The sequence below is a fragment of the Ostrea edulis genome, chromosome 4 (genome assembly GCF_947568905.1).
Source record: "Ostrea edulis chromosome 4, xbOstEdul1.1, whole genome shotgun sequence".
Lineage (NCBI taxonomy): Eukaryota > Metazoa > Mollusca > Bivalvia > Ostreida > Ostreidae > Ostrea > Ostrea edulis.
The window spans coordinates 93,691,825-93,713,975 of record NC_079167.1 but is presented as its reverse complement, the minus strand read 5'-3'; the positions used below and the strand labels follow the sequence as shown (position 1 = coordinate 93,713,975).

At 34.6% G+C, this 22,151-nt stretch overlaps 1 protein-coding gene across 4 annotated transcripts in view; it reads left to right on the top strand.

Moving 5' to 3' along the window:
- LOC125668763 (cGMP-dependent protein kinase 1-like) overlaps positions 1-22,151 on the top strand; it is a 73,639-nt gene that overhangs the window by 28,446 nt on the left and 23,042 nt on the right. For all 4 annotated transcript variants that reach the window (XR_007367760.2, XM_048903163.2, XM_048903164.2 and 1 more), the window contains exons 2-5: positions 9,229-10,022; positions 13,813-13,979; positions 16,994-17,107; positions 21,234-21,339. Coding sequence is in view for 3 of the 4 variants with exons in the window: in XM_048903163.2 (XP_048759120.1) it covers positions 9,469-10,022; positions 13,813-13,979; positions 16,994-17,107; positions 21,234-21,339 (941 nt within the window). In the remaining variant the exon portion in view is untranslated. The remainder of the gene's footprint in view (positions 1-9,228; positions 10,023-13,812; positions 13,980-16,993; positions 17,108-21,233; positions 21,340-22,151) is intronic.

Here is a 22,151-nt window from a genome sequence, read left to right as displayed (position 1 = left end):
ATACTTTTTCCGCAGAGATTAATGGAAAATCGAACGGGAGATTAAGTGGCGGTTCACAATGATGCTTTCTGGTAGGTCGGTGTCTGCAGAGAAAGGACTGAAATTGTGTATCTATATCGATTCATTGTACAGTCGTTTCCAAGTCCTCATCAGAACACACAAATTTCAAAGTGATTTTGCGATGATATGGGCTGTAAAATTAAATATCAAGATATACACCAGTACGTGATGTTACTCCCCGTGTTCCGCTGAAAATCACAGTTGCAATATGGGGGTGGGGGTGGGGGGATTAATCTTCTCAGGTTATATTGTTTGCTCAGTTGACCTATTATGTTTGGTAAATGCAGGTCGTCGTCCGTTGTCGCTTGTCAGTCATGCGTTTACATTTGAACATAAGGAGAGTTCATGGAGCATAAAATACAGATTTAAAATGTTTTACTTTGGACATCGGCAAATCAAAATCTCGAAAGCTTCATATATACTTCACTTTCATTGTTTTAAATAAAGATAATTAACACTTTGTTTGATTGGTCTGTTCATTGAAGACTTATTGCATGTTACTCACGTGACCGTTAAGGCCAACTGGCGTCTTTATCAAAATGGAAATGCTGAAGTCATATTGTTTGTTATAAAGTTGAGTTGTTCGATTGTAGTTAATGTCTATGTTCAGTAAAACAATTCAAGTATGGAGCAGGTGTGGAAGACTGTGGTGTCTTTTATTTCGAGTTCTCTGGGGTATGTTGAACAGATGAATGAATGAAAGTTAAATAGATAACATGATGTCGATGTTTCTAACAGTTGAGTTGAGGGTTAAAGCAAGATATTTCTTCTGATGTTTGAGCTCGTAAAGGAGCACAATTTGTGTCCATGTGAATTCCAAAAATGCAAACACATACTAAAAAAATTATTTGTTTATGAAAATTCTTTTTAATAGTTAGTTTGATTCAAAATTTTGACTTAATTAAGTCTATTCTCAGTTTATGATCTTGAGGCTGGTCTTGGAAGACTTGCTCTCAAAAGGCTACATTGTACATAAATACTGTCAATGGGAAACCCAAACCTCTTTTTAGTATTAACTTTAGAGTACATGTGGGAAGAATCAGAATGTTGTTAAACAAAGTGAGTTTTTGAATTACTGTGATCACAAGATACGAATATTTTTAAGTTCGATTTCCACTGAAGAAGCATCTGTCTATGATGTCAAAAAGATTTGATTCAACGCCAGGATCATGAATTGAAGCGAGTCCCCTTCTGTAATGGTAAGATGAAATATTAAAGAAAAAATATTTCCAATCAATGACCCACACGAAGGCATTACAGAATTAACATGACAGTGCACCTAATCAATTTTTGAAATCTTACTGAAAAATGTGGCTAATATTGATCATTATAATGGGCTTCTCCTTGCAGCGGACTCCGTTTTGCGTGTATCTTGAAACCTATAGATATTCATTCATTAACGGAAAGGTACATTCTTATATCTCAGTATGAAACTAGAAAACTGATACTGTCAGCAAGGACCCCGCTGAGGGTTATTAGAGGAAAGTGACATCTGTATTTGATATAGCAATGTTTGGGGCTGGTATATATGTTAGAATTAATAATATATAAAGATATATTGGAATGCCAATTTGTGAAAAAGGAATCATGAAGCACATTTATGAGAGACTTATGCAATTTAAATGACTTCTGTTTGACACACACTCATCCACTCAAACACAACAGAGTGCAACAAAATCCCATTGTAATAGGGGATTCAAAATGGATAACTGGTACAAAATATGGTACATACTATTCGAAAAGGATTATGAATTTGACATATTGATGTCTTGGAAAAAGAAATTCTGACATCGGGGCTCTAAGCGTTTTCAAACACATTTGTCATTTGATAAAAATGTTCAACATTTTTAAAAATAGAGATGAATATGTCTTTACATACATAGGTGAGGAAGTTTCCATTATTCCTAGCCGAGACATACCATGTACGCGCAAAAAAATCATAAGCAAATATCAAAATACTCACGTAGAAAATGTGGACCTTACCGTCAACAAGCGCAGTGAAACACGCCATTTCGAGATTTTCGCCGACGAAAGCTCGGTAACAGTAATGAATAAGGTACACTCATTTGGTATCTATTCTGTGACTTTCTTTATTAAAAGGAACAGTTCTCTAATGAGTAACGTGCAACTACTACATAATTCAATAACTTGAAGCATGAAGCAGTTTCACTTTGCAACCGGATATAAGAAATTTTATTTCGTATTCCGATCCCGATCAATTCAATATACATATAACATCAAGTATTTTTTATATCATATTAAAAAAACACAAATATATACACATACACAATGTTGTAGAGTTATTTCTTGTAAATTTTCTATATATCAATACAATGAATATCATAATTCAAATTGATTTATCTCCCTTAGACAGTGGTAAATATAAATACGGTCATAATAAGAAATATGATGACATTCAAACAGACAGACAGAGTGACATGACTCCAAAATCTATAGGTATCTTCCTCTTATTGTAAAGTATTTCTGTACAAAATTTGAAAACTGTACAATGAAAACTGTTTGAGTTATCGTTTCGCAAAGAAAGTGTTCATAATAACAAAGTTAATGACACACATACAGACAGACAGACAAAGTGACATGACCCCAAAATATATAGGTGTCTTCCTCTTAGTGTAAAGTATTTCTGTACAAAATTTGAAAACTGTACGATAAAAACTGTTTGAGTTATTGTGTCACAAAAAAAGTGTTCATGATCACAAAGATCATGCCATACAGACATACAGACAAAGTGAAATGACCCCAAAATCTGTAGGCTTCTTCCTCTTATTGTACATTGTTTCTGTACAAAATTTGAAAACTGTACGATAAAAACTGTTTGAGTTATCGTGTCACAAAGAAAGTGTTGACGGACGGACGGTCGGACGGACAATGTGATTACTATAGGGTTTCCCGCATTTCATGTGGGGCCCTAATTACCGTCTTCCTTGGAAGACGGTATACAGAGTTGAAGTGTTTTTAAAGTCTTCGGACTTTGCACTTCCTCTCTTTTTTCATTGGTAGAAAGTGCATGAAGTGAAAATTTTCAATGATTTCATTGGTTGAAATGCTCTTCAAGGCAAGGGAGATAATTTTCTGGTGTTCTAATTTTCGTACGACTTAACAATTTTTCAAGATTTTCAATCTTTAAAAAATCCACAAAACGAACAAAAGAAAAATGCAATTCATGAAATTGACACATTACTTTTTTAAAAGCAACTAATACAAAGCATTTCTATGGTTACTTCATTTACAGCAATGTTTTCATTTTTGCATACAAACAGAAAAACTCGCCGTTTTTTGTTTTGATTGCTTGCGTTTTGGGATAATTTTAATTGACAATCAGTGATTCCAATGCAACCATTTTTGTTTGTATTATCAGTGGCATTTGAGAACTTTGCTAATCTTAAGAAGGAATAGGATAGTAACATTTCATTACATATTATGTTGCTTAAAATTACCCCTGCTGTAAGTTTAGACTGTCTGTATCAGGTAAACTTAAAGTTTTTGTTTTTTTTCAACACATCTGTTCTAAAACTATCCTATTCCTTCAGAATATTTTTTTCCCCTTACAATTGCTTAAATTTGAATAACAATTATTAATCTTTTCCATCAAACTCTATGTATTTTATGATATACTTTTTGGCAAAACTATTACAATATTTTCAGGTCTTTATCCTGGTTAATTTCTAAAGCAGTTGTACTGTACAATATGCAAGAATACTTTTTATGCAAATCTGAGCAATTTAAATCTTTTTAATTTGTTTTGTTTCATAACTTTGTTACAAAATAAATATTTTGATATACACACTGAAAATCTCAGTTTCATTTGATATAGAGGCTTTAATCAGTGCTAATGATTTTGATTTCCAGTACATATACCCTTCATAAATACAAACTTTTACAATGGGAGTCAGGACACAGCTTTGTAGGCATGATGTCCGTGAGATTATTTATTTTAGCTCAATTCAATAATGAAGACAAGGGACATAATTCAACTTCGCTTTATAGAGTTGTCAGAACTTGTTCCCAATCCTTTTGATTTCATCAATAAAATATGTTCAAAACAAGAGTTGCTGCTAAAGACGGCAAGCTTTTTTAAAAAAGCTTTACTTGTTATAATCTTGAATTAGATTTTAATGTTTCCCTGCACTACCATTCCCTTAGTCTAGGTCACCTACACGTTTGTCAATGCAGTGTTCTACGAGACGGGTCAAACGGCTTGCGTTGACCTAGGCTATCATTCCCTTACGTATTCTCCGCGGAAGACATGACCAGTGCTCGCTGTGATAATTTCCATGTTTGATGCACGTGTGTATGAAAGGTATCACATGACTATAATAAGATCGCATACCGAAAAAAATCGAAATTGATGGACAACAACACTGCTAATTATACGAAAGATTTACAATGTCTTCCACTTGAGTGGTCTGCAAAACACATACTCAGAATTCGTTCTACACGAATAGTCTGGAAAACACATAAGATTCCAGGAGCGGATCAAGGAATTTTTGAAGGGGGCGTTCTGCCATTAATTTTGGTTTTTAAAAGGGGGGGTCCACCCTCACAATGCATAATTTTTACCTATTTTGTAGCAAAATTTTCTGACGAAAGGGGGTTCCGACCCCCCCGGAATCCCCCTCTGGATCCGCCACAGTGTTCCACTTCAGTGGTCAGCAAACTCACTATCCAGTGGTCAGCAGCAATATGCAAAATATCTTACCACCAAACTTCAGTGTTACGTTAGACCCTGATTATATCTGAAGAGAATGTTTTAAAGTGAGATGATTATATACTATTAGAAAATTCACGACAGACTGGTTGGTTTACTATACTGATCGTTGATAATCTGTTGTAAGAATTTTGCTGGAGTGTTAAGGTAGCTCACTACACTAAAGCTTATACTCTGTGTGACACATGTCACAAGATGGCGATTTAAATGTTTTGTGAAATTATTTGTATCGATCGATTAGTTTGTCTATCATCGTAGCTCAGTGGTTAAAGCATTGGGCTGGTGAACCGCAGATCTCGAGTTCAAATCCCCTAGTCTTTTGTTCATACTGTTAAAATCATTTTTTGTTGTTGTTGTAAATCATGTTTTTATCCAAATGTGTATATTTCTTTGCCTTTTTGGCATATATATTTATTGTATATCACCATATCTTTTATAATTAAAGCAATTCGTACTGATTTGAGAAACTATTTCTGGGTGTAGTGAGCCACCTTAATAGGTAAATATTTACATTCCCAGTGTTTTTATTTTCGATATCTTTACCAATTGAAATGATACTAATTTCCTCATGAATGTAAATAATCTTGATAAATATAGTGCGACTATTTTAACGGCTAGGAATATTCCGACAGAAATGAAAGCAAAAATTAAATTTCATTTTTGAAATACATGAGGGTATGAACAGCAACGCTTCACGCCGACATGCTTTTCATGAAGCGCTCATTTGAAAGATGCTGGCGTGAAGCGTGGCAGTTCATGCCTCCCGTGTATTTTCAAAACTGAAATTTATTTCTTAATGTCGTCTCTGAACCCAACAGTTCTTTTCTGTGTAGTCTTCTAGGAATACTGTAAAGAGTAGGGAGGATAACTTGTGAATAGAACTGAGGTAGGCGTCTGCAATGGTTGTTCCTCTTTCGTTATCGATCGCTTCATGGTATTAGCTGTATCCTGTAATAATGTCAATCAAAAAGGTTACTGTTTTGTTCAATATCAAACTAACTATTCTAAAATATAAGATTGTGATTGTAAATTTCTTTGACAGGAGATGAAATTCATAACTATTAATCTTGCTGAATATTCTCTGGGAAATTTACATCGCTTCGTGTCATAATGTATCCCCTACCCATGAAAACGGTGTTTTTTAAATTGAAAACATCAAACGTTTGTGTACTTTACAGTCTCGTGGATATTAAACGTGTTGATATTCCAGATAAATCATTCAACAAGGTAAATCACAAAACTTGTAAATGCACGCTTGTAGTGAAAACCCACGACAATATTTTCTTTAACCTATAGTTGTCAGGAATAAAACAGGGTTCAAATTTCACACTCGGGAATACGTACACCATGTACATGGGTTTTTTTTTGTTTTTGTTTTGGTTTTTTTGTTTGCTGAAGTACTGAAATAGACATTGATATCGCAGAGAAAAACTGGTCAATATCCATATCTCTGAAAGATGTTTACTGCATTAAAAACTCGCTACAGGGGAATCCAATTTAGATATTTTTATTATTTGATAAGCCATCGACGCGTTGTCAGTTAACATAAAATTGATGGTCAGTTCACCTTAAGTAACATGTGTGTCTTAGTAAATTCCCTTTCTAGACAGTAGGGCCTGTAGGCAGGGCTTCCCTGGGGTTAACCTGATGAATCCAACATTGTCTTTGCGCCATTTATTACGCACAAACGGTCTGGATTTTTGTTTAGTTTGATATACTCTATTGGGTCTCATCTGATGTCAACTCAGTTATTAATATTGGCAACAGATGTTTATAACATCAGGAAAGCCTTTACGATAAATATAAGATATATGTACATGTATATTCACATTTTCATTGTGTTTGCCTTCGATATCTTTACCAATTGTAATGATAGACAATTCATCATGAACGCTATGCAGTTATGAACAATGAGCGTATGAACCTTGAGAATTGTAGTTCGTCTATTGCAATGTCTGGGAATCCAACAGAGTTGAAAGTAAAATGTAAATATCAGAAATAAATGTCCTCTCTAAAAATACAGGAGGGTATGAACCCTCACGTGACATACTTTACATTGCGCGCTTCAGGAAGCACATGCATACCGACGTGAAGCGTCACAGTTCATACTCTAAATTATTTTCAAAAAAGAAATTTATTTCTTAAATGAACGCTGGCAAATAAACATCTGCTATTCTGCCAGAAATTAAGTACACTCATCTTCCGGTCCACTACAAATTACAATATTGATTTTTATATCTATTTACATCTACATTTTCCCTATTATTTATCCATACAATACAATATCGATTTATGTATATATATATATACTTCTACACCCACCCCCTTTTTAAAATATATATTTACTTCTACATTTTCTCATTTTTATATCTAACTACTTCTACATTTTCCCTGTATGGATCAAGAATAGAAAGCTTTAAATGTTACAAGAGTTTACAGGTTTTGTTTTTTGTTTTGTTTTCTTTTTTATACAGATATCCATAATTTTTTTTTAATTTCACACTGTCGGATAAACCTCATTCTTATTTGGAATTATTATATCTTTAATAGTATGTCTGGCGGAAAAAAAAATCGAAATTTAAGTGAACGTTTCAATTTTCAAGAATTTACCTCTACTTATCTTCAGAAATATCGAAATGTTTTTACAAGCGCGGTTCCCTATACAAATTCAAATATATCTTTAAATAAAAGAACAAAGGGAAAAGGCTTACTACATAACAGTGAGTTATCAACCTCTGTTAAATTTCAGTAATGGTAGTTTAAGATAAATAGTCAGCGATATAAAATGTCTTTTAAGGGTGGTTACTGTTTGCACTACCTCCAAGAGTTGTGCTGACCAAGTCTTCATTGATAGTGATACTGTAGAGCGCAATCTGTAATTACTGCACCGCGTTACCTGCTACCTGTATGTAATGTGATGTTGAACGTGTCATCATTTGGTTGCCTGTGTGTTATATAATTGTACGTACGTCATCTCTTCAATAAGCTCCTGTAGTCTGGTAAAGGCTAATGTTCTTGCAGCCGAAGATTGACAAACAGTGTTATATTCCTTAAAGCCGCTTACCCACTTATCTTTAATTCCATTAACATTTCAACCGGTGTCTTTTTCGTTAACTAGATTTGGCAGTTGAGACTGTACTGACTTATATTTAAGATGTAGCTAAAACGATAAATAAATACAATGTTGTTTTTTCTTTGTTTATTTCAAGCAGAATTTGTTGTTACATTTCATCTTTAACGCCTCTCTTGTCACAAGTCTGAGATTGAGAGAGAAAAAAATCCATCAAGAATCACCTTTCTGCTTGGTGAACAGACCAACCGATGTTATTGACTAACGGTGTAAACAGGGGACGTTAAAGAAAAACGATTTGTCTTATTATAAATGATTAATCAAACCAAACTAAGAATTTGAACTTTGCATCCCCTCTGAATGGTGTATATATATAATTATATTATATTATATATATATATATATATATATATATATATATATATATATATATATATATATATAATAAGAAATTCAATAATGTCACCGGAAGTTCTGTCTTTACCAACACCTATTAAATTCAAAGTATGGCAGTTACTTCATGGTAATACGTTCTTCGTCAGCTCCTTCTATCAACATTCAAATTATTGACTGTTTAGATTGAACCATGAAATGTTCTTAATCCTTTTACGTTTGATAGATTAACCATTACACAATCTATGTGTGTCATTAATAATGGCATCGTGAATCGTGCAAATAATTCATGAGAGGATGAACGCATGCGTGGATCCTTTCCTCCGCTCTTTTGAGGTTGTTTTATTGGGTATATCGTTGCAATTGTTCCAGTTCGTGTCTTCACCTTATTGTATTCTGTATCATGGATGAGCTTTTCTTAAATAGGATAGCCAATTTCATCCTCCGTTACTGTTTGTATTTAGTAATGGCATCATTTGCTACTCTTCAAACCAGTGCATTAGTAGAGAGTAAATTTCACTGCGGTAAATAAAGAAACCCATGTAGTGTTTACTCAGATACATTAAATACGGCTTAATGGTCAAATAATGATTTGATAAATTTGTAAAATGTTTGTTCATGGTGATAAAAATAATTTAGTGTTCGATCTGAAATGAGCGTAATTACAGGTCAATCAACTTGTACAATGCCTAAATCGTACCCCCCCCCCCCCCCCTCGCGTGATAACTTAATAACGGCCATATGTATTCGTAAATATAAATTCAAAGCAAAGATACGAGGTCACATTGACCACATGCATTGCACGCACTCTGAAATGTATAAACAACAAAACCGTTACCTTAAAAGAAATCGAACGTACATGATCACACCGCAGCCTACCTCTCCATGCGATCAAACCTCCTGGTGCAGTCATTATTAGTATTAATTGGCATAGTGTCAATGCAGGAAATTATAATGCCTGTCAATCTATTTTCAGGAATAAAGTCACACAATCTGAACAGCTTATATGGAAGTTGACTGACGGGTCTAAATTCGACATCTACACAGGTATGACAATTACCGTGAATCCCTCATCCAGGTAGATGGATATTTTGGAATCGAAAGGTTACTTAGCAACGTTTTAGCATGTTTCACAGCATCTCTTCAAGTTGCTACTTGATCTAGCCTAAGAACCAATCAGATATCTTGTTGTATCTGAAAACGAAGAAATCTCATCATGCCTTTACCAAACAATACTAGCAGTTCGAGCAGCAAAAGCGGATCGCTGCTAAGTCGTGTAGGAGTTAATAAGCTACCAGGAGGGTCGAAGGGACCGGCTCCCTTACCTCTCTCTAGTCCCCCTACCGGGAACAAAATGGGAAACGGGGCCAGTGCTTCCAGTATCAATGTAGACGGAGAAAATATAGATATCATCAAACTTAAAACGCTGGTACCCGAACTTAAGAAAGAACTCAAAATCCGAGATGCCAAATTACAACGCTACGAAGTGGAACTTCACGAAAAATCAAAACTGTTGGACGAAAAGTCCTTGGAAATTACCAAACTTCGAGCTGAAGTGGATAAACTGCAATCTGTGCTACATATAAAGGTTCATAAAAATGCAGGTGCCGGAGGAAAATTCGACTTTTTGGCCACCATTCAGGAGGACTCTCAAATGGCCGGTTCTCAGCATGAATTACGGACCAAAAAACAGGGTGTGTCTGCCGAAAGCCCCATGGCCCAGCAAAACGGGGTGATGGTGGAAATTAAACACATAGAAAAAGATTTCAGGTCAGTTCTACAGTTTCACTTATATTGAACACTTCATACAGATTACAAAGTTTCTTTATATATCTTGTTACCTACTTGTGGGGAATAATTAAGTTATTTGTAACAGGCTGTATGTAGTCAAGTATTATTAAAATAGGTATAATTGTGATAAAATGCTGGAAAAATAATACACAAATCGATAAAGGGTAAGTTCCTAGGCATAAAACGAGCACCTGTTCAATTAACTTAGTGTACAGATTGGGTAATAAATCTAGTATTTTATAGCTTACAAGGAAATATAACGAAAGGCTGACCTCAGACTGTTTTATTAGGCAGTTTACTATGTTCTTTTCCTCGACGAAATCGTCAATAAACTTCCATAGCTTATGTAAAAGATATTAAATACCTGATCGATTTACAAATTAAATACCTTATCAATAAAAAAAAATTATGTGATATCTTACAAGAACGTAACGGTTGATAGTAGTACTTTATCAATAAATATAATTTTGATGTGATATCTTACAATAGTTGATAACAGTACTTCACTTATAGCTGATGACGTTTAAAGTATGAGTGAAAAAATCTCACAAAGTGACGTAAAAGCAAACAGTTAATAGTCAAATACTATTTTGTACCATCAATCGAAATTGTACGTCAAATAAGCGTAAAACACACAGGGTTAGACTGAATAAAAGTCAATCGCTTATTATCACCATGTTATCCTTTACACAGCCTGAGAAATACGTCACACTTCCCTCAGAGTCGAAGCCAACACCTTTAGAGTATTTCTAGCTATGGCGTAATATATTCAACAGTACTGAGACTTTATTGACAAGTTTTAGCCATCAACAAGCCGTGCTACAGTAATATAGATCTACTATATATAACGGAGGTTATCATTACCCATGTTGTGTAACTTGTCATCCAATTTCCTGGAATTCTTATCTATGTAGTCATAATTAAACGATTCGAGCTTTCCAATATCAGATCATTAATCACGTTCTTCTGGGGTATTATCCTTCGGTCACCATTGATACATCTCGAAATCAAAATCAACTTTAGTTGAAAATTGCAATTTAGAACTTAAGAGGTCGCAGAGAAATATATGTCTATTGGACTACCTCACTGAATAGTGATAATTGTGATCAGTAGATAATAAGCTAGTTCGAACATAGTTTAACATCCTATGATGTTTAGAATAGAATAGAATAAAACCAATCTGGGGCCCTTGAGGACATACAAGTAAAGAGCAACATACAAAAAGAAGAAAGTCAGAATTGATAGCAGTAACATAAGAAAAAGAAACTGACGACAGAGGATTATAGCAGTTGGGGATTATTAGTAATACAGTAAATACGTATACGACATATACATGTGATTGATATACGTACAAAAAAAAGAGAACCTTCGACATGTACACTTGTACTAGAGTATTAACATTATTACTCTTTTATATTTGTTTGGTTCTTAATAAGGTTATACAATGCACTTTTTGGGGGGTTTTAAAATGGTTCACAGAAAGAGTGTGCTGCACAGAAGCGGTAAATCTCCCTAATTGGGGCTCCCTGTCTGGTATTTCAACTTAAACTTTCATTACGTATTTAACATTTAAATACCTGTAGGATTCCCCAGTCCTAAGGGCAAGCCTAAAACATTTTATGTGTCAATGCATTATAATCTAGATATAATTTTTCAAATCATGAAAATCAAATTGTTTCTTTTTTCTGAGTATCAGGCACACTTTATACGTTACGAGGACATGTAGGTGTATGGAATGTTTCATATTCTATACTACTACAGTCTAAAATCTTATACTCAGATGTATTATTTTCTACAATCATCTGTACTTGACTCTGACCACAAAACAAAATATGGGGAGTATAATACGCATTGAATTGGCATTAATAAACTTCAACACATTTCTAAGTACCTGCACTCGAGAACTTTGATTTACCATAACAATTTGTTACTGGAATACTTATCATTTTGAGTAATAGTTATTTACCGTGTTTGACTTTTTTTCAAAGTTTAGCAAAGTTCACAACGGTTTTTCCTAAAAGGCATGATGCCTTTATCAGTATCTTTCACTCAGAAAAACACACAAGTTAGCAACCTTGACTATTAAAACACAGGTATCACATGCTGTATTCGGCGTGTTTGTTGCGAGTCCCATTCACAAACAAGTGTCCAGGTTGGAAGTTTATTTTTAATTCGGCATTTTGTAATAAACATGAAACATTTATAAAGACTATAAGTGTGTTTCAATTAATAAAAAAATTAGATGGAAAACGTATCATGAAGAGAAAAAAAACTTGTGTCCTTGAAGGATTCGAACCCGGTTGTTTTAACAGAGAAAACATATTTATATTTAAAAATCGACGACTTTATCCAGTGAACAACGCGTCCTATATGGAAAATATTAACGTTCAGGGGAAGTTGAAAATACAGAGTGATATTGTTTTGATTTTTTTGAAATTTGCAACAACAAAAATGTCTTCGTGAAACAAAATTTCAAATCGACAGGTTTTTAGTGGAAAACTCCAGGAACATGTTCATGCTGAATTTATTTTGTTTCACGGAGTCAGTTTTTTCCTGAAATTCGGGAATACCCCCTATTTAAATGCTAAAAATCATTTTAATCGCTTATTGCTTGATAATTTAAACTCAAATTATTTTGGCTAACTATTGTTAATACACGTCTTTTAAACTTATTTTCAAAAATGTTTGACTCAAGACATAACTAACTTTATATTATCGAGCTTTCGCGCCACACCTTTAGAGAAATTAACATGAGACGTGCAACACCTTATTTTTCTTCGTTTGTTAAACTAAAGTAATTATTATTATTTTTAGTAATATCCTCAAAAAATGCATGTCTACCACCGACATTAAATCGGTGAATGAATCTCATCTTCCACACAAGTCATGTCGCATATTTTACAAATTCTTTCATTTCTTTCAAGGGTGGTTTTCGGTAACTTTTTCACATCTTCCACTCAATTCTTAGATTATGTGCTCTTACTTTAAATTTACACATAGTTTTTGTTTGTTTAAAACTTTTTAAAGATAAATATTTTCAACAAAACTTCTCTTTAAGTAGAAATATGTGGTGAGTTTTTACCCGACACACAACATACAACAGATAAACGTTTGTTTGTTTGTTAGTTTTACTAACCTTTGAGATTTTGTCACTCATATTGAGGCGTCACCAGGTAGCTGCACCAGAACTTGGCACTCTGGGTCGTAGCAGTGTAGGTTTTTTAACGTGCCAACGCCTGCCGCGACAGGTGACCTCCAGTTTGAAGATCATATCCGAAAGACTTCTAAATGCCGATCGTTTGGCACAGAAGCAATTACTCCATATGTTTGAAGTGGCCATAGTTAACGCGAGCGGGGCTCGAACTCACGACCTCACGGTCATGAAGCGAATGCCCTACCACTGAGCCACTGCGACCGACCTAAGCCATTGCTCCTGACTTAACAATTACATATAAAGAGGTAACTCCACACTGTCAGATACGTGGAATTTTTACCTTACTAGGTATTACACCTATACGCATTACACCTTTATACTTATCCTATAAAGCTTCAATTTCACTGAATTTATCAGAGGGATATATCCATGAAATTAAAAATGTAAATTAACCGAAGCCTTTACCTTAACATGAAAGTAAAACCGTAAACTTAAAAAAACACAATGAAGACATATTTTTGTCCGAAGACTTGAAAATATTCAGAGGCGAATCTTAAGCTCTATACAGTATCTAGTTGAGGGTGTCTATTTAGTCTGAAACGTTGTTTTTAACAGGTCAAAACAGCTGATAAAGGATGCAATTTTAGGCAACGACTTCTTAAAAAATCTGGACTCCACACAGGTCCGAGAGATCGTGGACTGTATGTATGAAAAACGAATAAAACAGGGCAACTACATCATCAGGGAGGGAGAGGCTGGGCAACACGTATACGTCTCCGCAGGTGAGTGTCGGAATCAGAGCGTGCCGGAATCAGAGCGCTCGTGTCAGGGTAGGAAAATAAGATCTAGTGAGTGCCGGAATCAGAGCGCTCGTGTCAGGGTAGGGAAATAAGATCTAATGAGTGCCGGAATCAGAGCGCTCGTGTCAGGGTAAATAAGATCTAGTGAGTGCCGGAATCAGAGCGCTCGTGTCAGGGTAGGGAAATAAGATCTAGTGAGTGCCGGATTAAGGTAGGTATAAGACCTAGATGTATTCTTTCTTAAGATTTGCATTATATATATCTACATTTCTAATACTTTGGTTTATCTACAAATTGAAATGTTAGCCATTTCTCATGAACACATTGCTTTTGTAAACAATGTGCATATGGATGAGTAACAGATAAATATAGAAAGTCTATTTTAACGCCTGGGAATTCCGACAAAAATGAAAGTACATGTAGAATGCAGATATAAGAAATTAACTCCGTTATCAAAATGCATGAGGGTATGAATTGCAGCGCTTCACACCGGCATACTGACGTTCTTTATGATGTATGCAGGTGTGCGTACACACACAAGTTTGAAAAGTGATATTTTCATTTACAATGGGCATAATGTGAAACGAGAATCAGATAATACATGCTGGGATTAATCACTGTTTATTTTACGTACCTTTTTCATGATCGGTGACATGAAGGTTCTCATATAGTATTAGATATTTACCTAATGTCGTGCGAGTTCTTCAACCATATGAACAAACAGAGGAACATCAACACTTATGATAAGCATTAACTTATCAAAATCAAATCTACGTACAATTTTAGTAATGGACACGCGTTAACTGCTTACAGTCTTCCAATGCATTCTTTTGTTTAATCTTGATCCAACTACCAAGTAATTAATTAATGCATCTTGTTATCTGATTAATCACTTTCTTTTTAATTATATATGTCTTCAGCCTGTATGTACTACACTGATGGTTAGGGTTAGATAGTTTGTAAATGTAAAAATAAAAAAATATGTGTGTGTTGCCCAATAATGTTAAAGTTAAGGTGAAATGCTCAAATTCAGCATTAAGGTTAGATGCTTTATCAGAAGACTGAAGACCTATTCACATGGGGAAAACCTTAATATTGTAATAGTACATTGTCAAATCCATCGCTTTTATTTCATTCACTTTCAAAGTTGGTTACATCATAGAAAAGAATAATTGAAAACCTCGTTTCTAACTGAGATGCTATTTTGTTACTTTAATTTCATATCGTAGTTTTCGTTTTATCATGTTTTACTAAATGTGCTCCCCCCTCGGATATTGCACCCATAATCTTTCTATTACGAGTTTTCATCTCATCACTTGTCGAATATTATCAAAACCAAACATTGATCCACAAATGCTTCACGAATGTATGGATTTTAATTTTGTATTTACATACCAAGTCGCTTTTTGCAGACTAGCTAACATTCTCCAGATCCATCCAAAAGTGCAGGCTACAGGGAAAATATTTTTGTATCGTATCTTTTCATTCCTTCCGTGTTGATTTTTAACATTATTAATATTTACTGCACTGATAAAACCAAAACAACAACCAAAAAAAAAAAACCCACCAAAAAAAAAAAAAAAAACAACAAAAAAACAAAAACAAGCAAACAAACAAAACTACGTCGTATATAAATGCCAGAACCCGATCTGATTTACACTCTTGACTACTGTACCCACTTTTTATTTTCTGTGAACTGTTTATACCATTACAAACTCATAAGTCTGTAGACACCTCGGTGTTTTGTTTTTTCCGGAAACCCGAATTGTTTCGTAAGGAATTAACCACTTGGATCCTAATGTCAACCCCAAGAGATGCTTATTAAATTCTTATTTTTCTCTCTCAAACTATTCCTCTGCAATAAATGATGAGATTGGTTCCAGTGGGGATTAAATTATGGTAATTTGGATCGTAATTCATAGTCTACCATTTTCTATCTTTTTTCTGAAACATGCAGTGTAATCTTTCAGAGAAAATGGTATTTTAATGAAAGGAATAATATTTCCCATTTATCTTGCATAATTCCTAAACATAATTGCTTTAGCACTTGTCAGACAGAAAGGTATGTGCAAAGATATTGCCGAAAAGTCAAAATGCTGATTAGAGAGGAGTTCTGGTATTGTTATGAACTATAGCTGCAGTGTTCAGATGCCACTTAAACTATTCTAGGGTACATAAAACAATAGTGATGAATGACTGCCTCTCCTTGAAAGAGTTACAGATCTAAAACTTCTAGATTTATCTAAACAGCATTAGCGCTTCATGAAAAGTATGCCGGTGTAAAGCGTTGTCGTTCATGCCGTCATGTATTTTCAAAAATGACAATTATACATGTATTTCATATATCTACATAATGTCATTCTACTCTTATTTATATCGGATTTGCCCCACATACACTGTACGGAAGGTCGGGGTTCGAATCCCGGCCGCGACAGACCTAAGTCGGTTAAAACAGGTAGTGACAGTCCCATCGCCAAAAGCTCGGCATCAGGTGTGAATGTCACGAGTCCGCGGAGATGACCTTAAAAAAACCGGATGTCCCGTGTCACAGTAGGTGTGACACGCTAAAGAACCCTCACTGCTCAATGGTCGTAAGCGCGGAGCAAAGGCCTAAATTTGAAGCCCTTCACCGGTCTTGGTGACGTCTCCATATGAGTGAAAAATTCTCGAGAGAGACGTTAAACAAGATACAATCAATCTATCGGATTTTCCAGTCGTGAGAATAAACGTACTATATTTATCAAGTAGTTATGTATTCATACGCGTATTGTTTACAATTGCAGCGCGTTCTTCAGGAAATGACTATCATTATAATTTACAAAGAAACATTGGAAATGTATATAGATAGATAGATGTATACTGATACCCTCTGTATACAGATAAATCCTTGGATGCTGTTTGATACTCAGTCATTTATTATTTGATTCTTTGGAAGTTGATTGAAGTATTATAAATGATATAAAATCCAATGACACATACCACGTCTTCTTTTTCAGAGGGAGAATTTGAAGTGCTGAAGAACAACAAAGTTCTTGGTAAAATGACGGGTGGAAAGGCGTTTGGAGAACTGGCTATTTTGTACAACTGTACACGGACAGCCTCTGTAAAAGGTAGATTCTTCCAGATATATCAATAGTCCAAACTGTAAATATCATCAAGGATGAGTTCTGTTTGCAATGTACAATGACAGGTGAGTAGAAACAGCAGGGTCTGCGGAGGAGCGGCGAATCACAGTTGTAGTGCTTTTTAATTAGGACTTCATTACCTTTATGTCTAACACCAGAGGGGTACTTAGCAAGTTGTTGAAAGCTGAAACAAAACCAAAACAAAAAAACAATTGAACAATCCTCACCATCCATGCTGAAAACAATTGTTGAAGTCTGAAATTAATTTGATTTTTAAAGATAACAAATTCATTATATTGTTAAAGCTACGTTAGGTGTAGTTTTGTAACCCAGGTTTCTCTCTCTTAAACTTCAAACTTTTTGAAACTCAACTCGCGTACACGTTCTATACAGGAAATAATCATGACGCGAAAAATACCCCCCTCCCCCCGAATATACGTCTGATGCCTGTAATACATACGTTGTTATTTACATGTACCAACAGGGAATTTTCATTTCTATAGTGCATGCACAAACTCTACTTAAATTGCCTCTACAGACAGTGACACTAGAATGTATGTTCAACATGTACATCCAAGTAGGTTTTACAAGTGGCTATTACAGACAGATAGACATAGGATACCCCAAAGAACATTTTGTTATAGAATTTTCTAAACCTATTTGTAAATTTTTTTGACATTGCTAAAAACCACATTTACCACAAAGTTTTCCTATGAAACCTCCAATATTTTTTGCATTATTCACAAACCTCTGCTTGAAAGTTCAATGGGAAAATATTACTTGATATTCTTGTATCAATAACCGATTTACATAATTGTTGTTTGATCAAATGATCGAAAATTCCTCATAAACACAGCAAAATGATGCATCCAAAATTTTGGGTGTCCTACATGTATATATCCTTAACTATAGTTTACAATGTTAAAATGATATTTTAGGGATCGGTCGTTGTAACCTGATGGTTAGGGGTCTTGCCTCGGTTGACCTTTAGGCTATGACTGTTGTCTTTATCGTATAGATAAGGGACCTTCACTGCTACATCCCTGAGCGCTATGCATAGCACTCGTCTCTCTCCATGAGCGAAAAATCTCAAAATATATGTATGTAAAAATCATAGTGTCGGGTTAAGTTACAACGACTATTTTTCACAAAAACTGCCTTTCCGTTGCTATGGTGACGTTATCAAACGAGGATTAGTACTCTCGCCTGTTTACAGAATGATAAACTATGTGTTGCGTATGCGTCAAATCCTTGATGAAAACTGCAATTTACAAAATAGTTTACACTTCAATTTGTGGTTTCTAATTAATGACAGTCACTTACAAATCTAGTCTATAACTAATGACATTCACTTTAATATGCAGTCTGTAATTGATGACTTTCACGGTGGTGAAATGTATGGCTTTTTAAAGCAGTGATATACTAGAAGTATATTTTCGTTTTGTCACGTGATCTCTTTGTTTTTCTGGTATCGTATATAATTCGTATTTTTGCTAATTACATTTGTATTGATTATTGTGTTATGCTTTAGAAGATCTCGGTGGTTTGGTTTGTTTTTGTTTGTTTGGTGTTAGTATACACGTTTGTTCTCATTCAACCTCCTTTTTATGTCTACAAATCAATATTTAGATACACACACATCCAATTACATTACAAACTTTATAATATGATGACCTTTAAAAACATAGGCATAAAAAATGCATTCCTGAAAATCCTCTTTTATACACATAATACCCGTCCCTGTGACAGTCATTAGTAAACACAGAGAATGTCAGCAGCACTGAGCACGCTATTAATCGTTTTCCCATCCATTAGGTAACCTTGTATTCTATATCCTCTTTTCTATATCTATTTCAATAATAGTCTTTCATGCCTATTTTTAAATTGGTAAACAGATTTCAAACTCGAGTGCACTTGTTGCGTAAGCACAGTTTCGTATGCACTTGTTGCGTATAAGCACAGTTTCGTACATGAATCAGACAGTAAGTGATACAACACAAAAAGATTCAAATCCAGAACTTTTACAGCTTTTAGGTCATGTGGGTCTCTCAGGTAACCTATTGTGATTGGTAGTTGTCCGTCATCGTCTGCCGTGCGTGAACATAATCAATTTCTTTTCTGTAAGAACATGGTCATTTTTCATCAAAGGTATGGAACATCTTTGGGGTAAGAGGAGGTAAAACTGGAAACTTCATGGTTACTGCATTCATGGGACCTGATGGGTTACGTCAAATTCTTTTTTCAAAAAAAGTATACGATCTATGAAACTCTTCATTGCACTTGAACATCAATCAGACAAAATCCATGCATATGGTAAGGAGCAATATGGTGCCTCTACCGAAATGGGTTCGGCTTATAGGGTGAGCTTAATTTGTTCATATAGTGAGAATGCACTATTCTTTAACAGTAATTTTCTTTACTCCTGGATATTTATCAACGAAACTGTGCACATAGAAATAATAAGAAAAGATGCCTCTACCAATATTGTTAAATTCATGGCCCCTGGGTCAGGGGATCTGGTGGTAGGACAAGAGTCAAAACATTGAAAAAAGATGCAGTCTTTGAAAATATTCTTTACTCAAGGACAATTAGCGGACATACTGTGTATATACTATAGAAGGTGTCAGTCCAAATATTCAGCCGAGCCAAATTTTAGCCGAGATTAACTCTAGGGCAAAGCTAGATAGATAAAAGAGTGATGATATATTTTATTTACATCATTGCATTTGTCATTCTCCCATTGACCAATATCTTTCGTCACCATGCTATGTTTAAGAAATTGTTTTGAGATCTCCAAAGTGTGTTCGCACTAATGAAATGCTTCTAGTGAAGTTTATTTTCTGTATATCACTGCTAGTAAGAACCCTGCGTGGAGCTGCACCAACCAAACCGATTCGTGGTTAGGGAGTGTATACTGCTGTCTGATTTCATTCAGATATTGTTTAAACCAATCCAATTCGTGATTATAATTCTACTCCCAGATATAAGTTTCTGGTTCATTTTGGTTTTCATAAACAAACTTTAATAAATCAAGTTGATTACATTTCATTAAAGTTTCGCCTAAGTATATAGTGCTATTTTTTTTTAAATTCCAAAAATTCTTAGTATTGGACGTATTGCGATCAATGTGTTAAAATCTAACATATTAGAGGAAATTCCATCGGCCTTTTATTGGATTTTCGAATATTTAGAAGTTTGCTATGCAAACAGACAGAAATACGCTCGTAACATAGTGATTATTCTGTTAATTGTGACAAAATTTTAAATAAACCAAAAGTATGTATATATAGATTATATAACAGGCACCTGAATTGTGGGTAGCTTATATACACTGTAGATCTACTGTACAACTAATAACCCCAAAAGGATGAAAAGACCTATAACGATTTAGAGACTCAAATACTAATTTTTTATTAATATAAAATCATTATAGTACATGAATTATGCTATTGACAAGTTTTTATAAAGATACAAATATCTTATTATTTTTATTTTTATCCAAACCACATTAACACAAGTGTTTAGCGATTTATGATAATGATGTTAATTTGGGTAGTTAGTGGCACCAGTCAAAATGTCTGTGATAAGTAAAAGTAGAGACGGTGTTAGAATTGTCAGTCACTTGGAACTATTATGGAATTCATCTCATGAATTGGGGTAAGAAATGCAACTTAGAAATGATATATAATGCTGCAGATTCTATGTAATAGATTTCTGCAATGCTCAAACTTTCTGTTTAGTCGTATAGTGGCAGAGACCAGCTAAAAGTCGACCAAAAATAAGAGACATTTTTCAGAATTCACTTCTGCATATCTTGGGAAGTATACGGAATTTCGGGATGAACTTTGGTAGTAATGTACATTAATTATGAATGAATATATTAGAATTTTATAACAATTGGTTTATTGTTTTTACATCGGCTAACTTGGGTATCCTATATTTAGTGTTCTATACCTTTACTCTTTAACAGTAAATTCAAACCCAAGCGATACAATTGCCTGTTGGTTAATCGGTGTACAGTTTTTCATGTAGTGTAGCTATCAGTGAATAATTCGGTTAATCTGTGTACCCGGCTTTCAGTACTTTCAATACTTTGATTCCTGTATTGTAGCTATCGGCGATGTTTGTGTCTGGGTACTGGACCGCCGCGTCTTCCAAACCATCATGATGAAAACTGGACTCCAGCGGCAGGAGGAAAACATCCGCTTCCTCAGAAGGTTAATTACATACTCATCTCCAACAGCTCAGGAATGTTCAGAGTCTGATATAGAACTAATGAACACATCATGTGAATTTAAATCAGTCATATATAACATATAGCCCGTTATATTAAAACCAATCATTATTTTCATGAATACAATTGAATACAAAAGCAACAAGAGTCATTCACACACACACACACACACACACACACAGAGAGAGAGAGAGAGAGAGAGAGAGAGAGAGAGAGAGAGAGAGAGAAACTCACTATAATGACCAGTCGTATTACCGAAAGTTTCAATGATTTTGATAGAGAAAGTGTCCTTCTATAAGTAAATTCTCGGCACAAGAAGTGAAGGTCGCTTTTGTTATGATTGAGAAAACCCGAAGTCCGTGTTATGCTAAGTAAAATGTATGTCCAAACTTGCGCTCCATGTTTCCTGAAAGAAACGCGTTTTACAAAAAATAACGGGTTCATTAAATATCAATGAAACTGAGAAACTGACCTTTGATGCTATGTACTCCAAATGACTGTAACTATTAGCGACATATTACATGTATGTGAAAATGTATAGGACTTGAAATCTTTTATGAAATAAATGAAGATTTAATCTCTTTTAAAACTTGAGAATTTTGTTCTCATGAATAAATATGCAAAACTATCGTCCAATCAAAGTAATCGTTTTAGTAACGGAACTCTTCTGTTTTTAAAGGTAGCATTAACTTTGTTATCACAACAATCGTATACCGAAATTGGGCTGAAAGCGTCTTGTTGATTGGGCAAATTTGCTCAGGGTGTACTATGAGCGCCCAATCAAATTGCCTCATT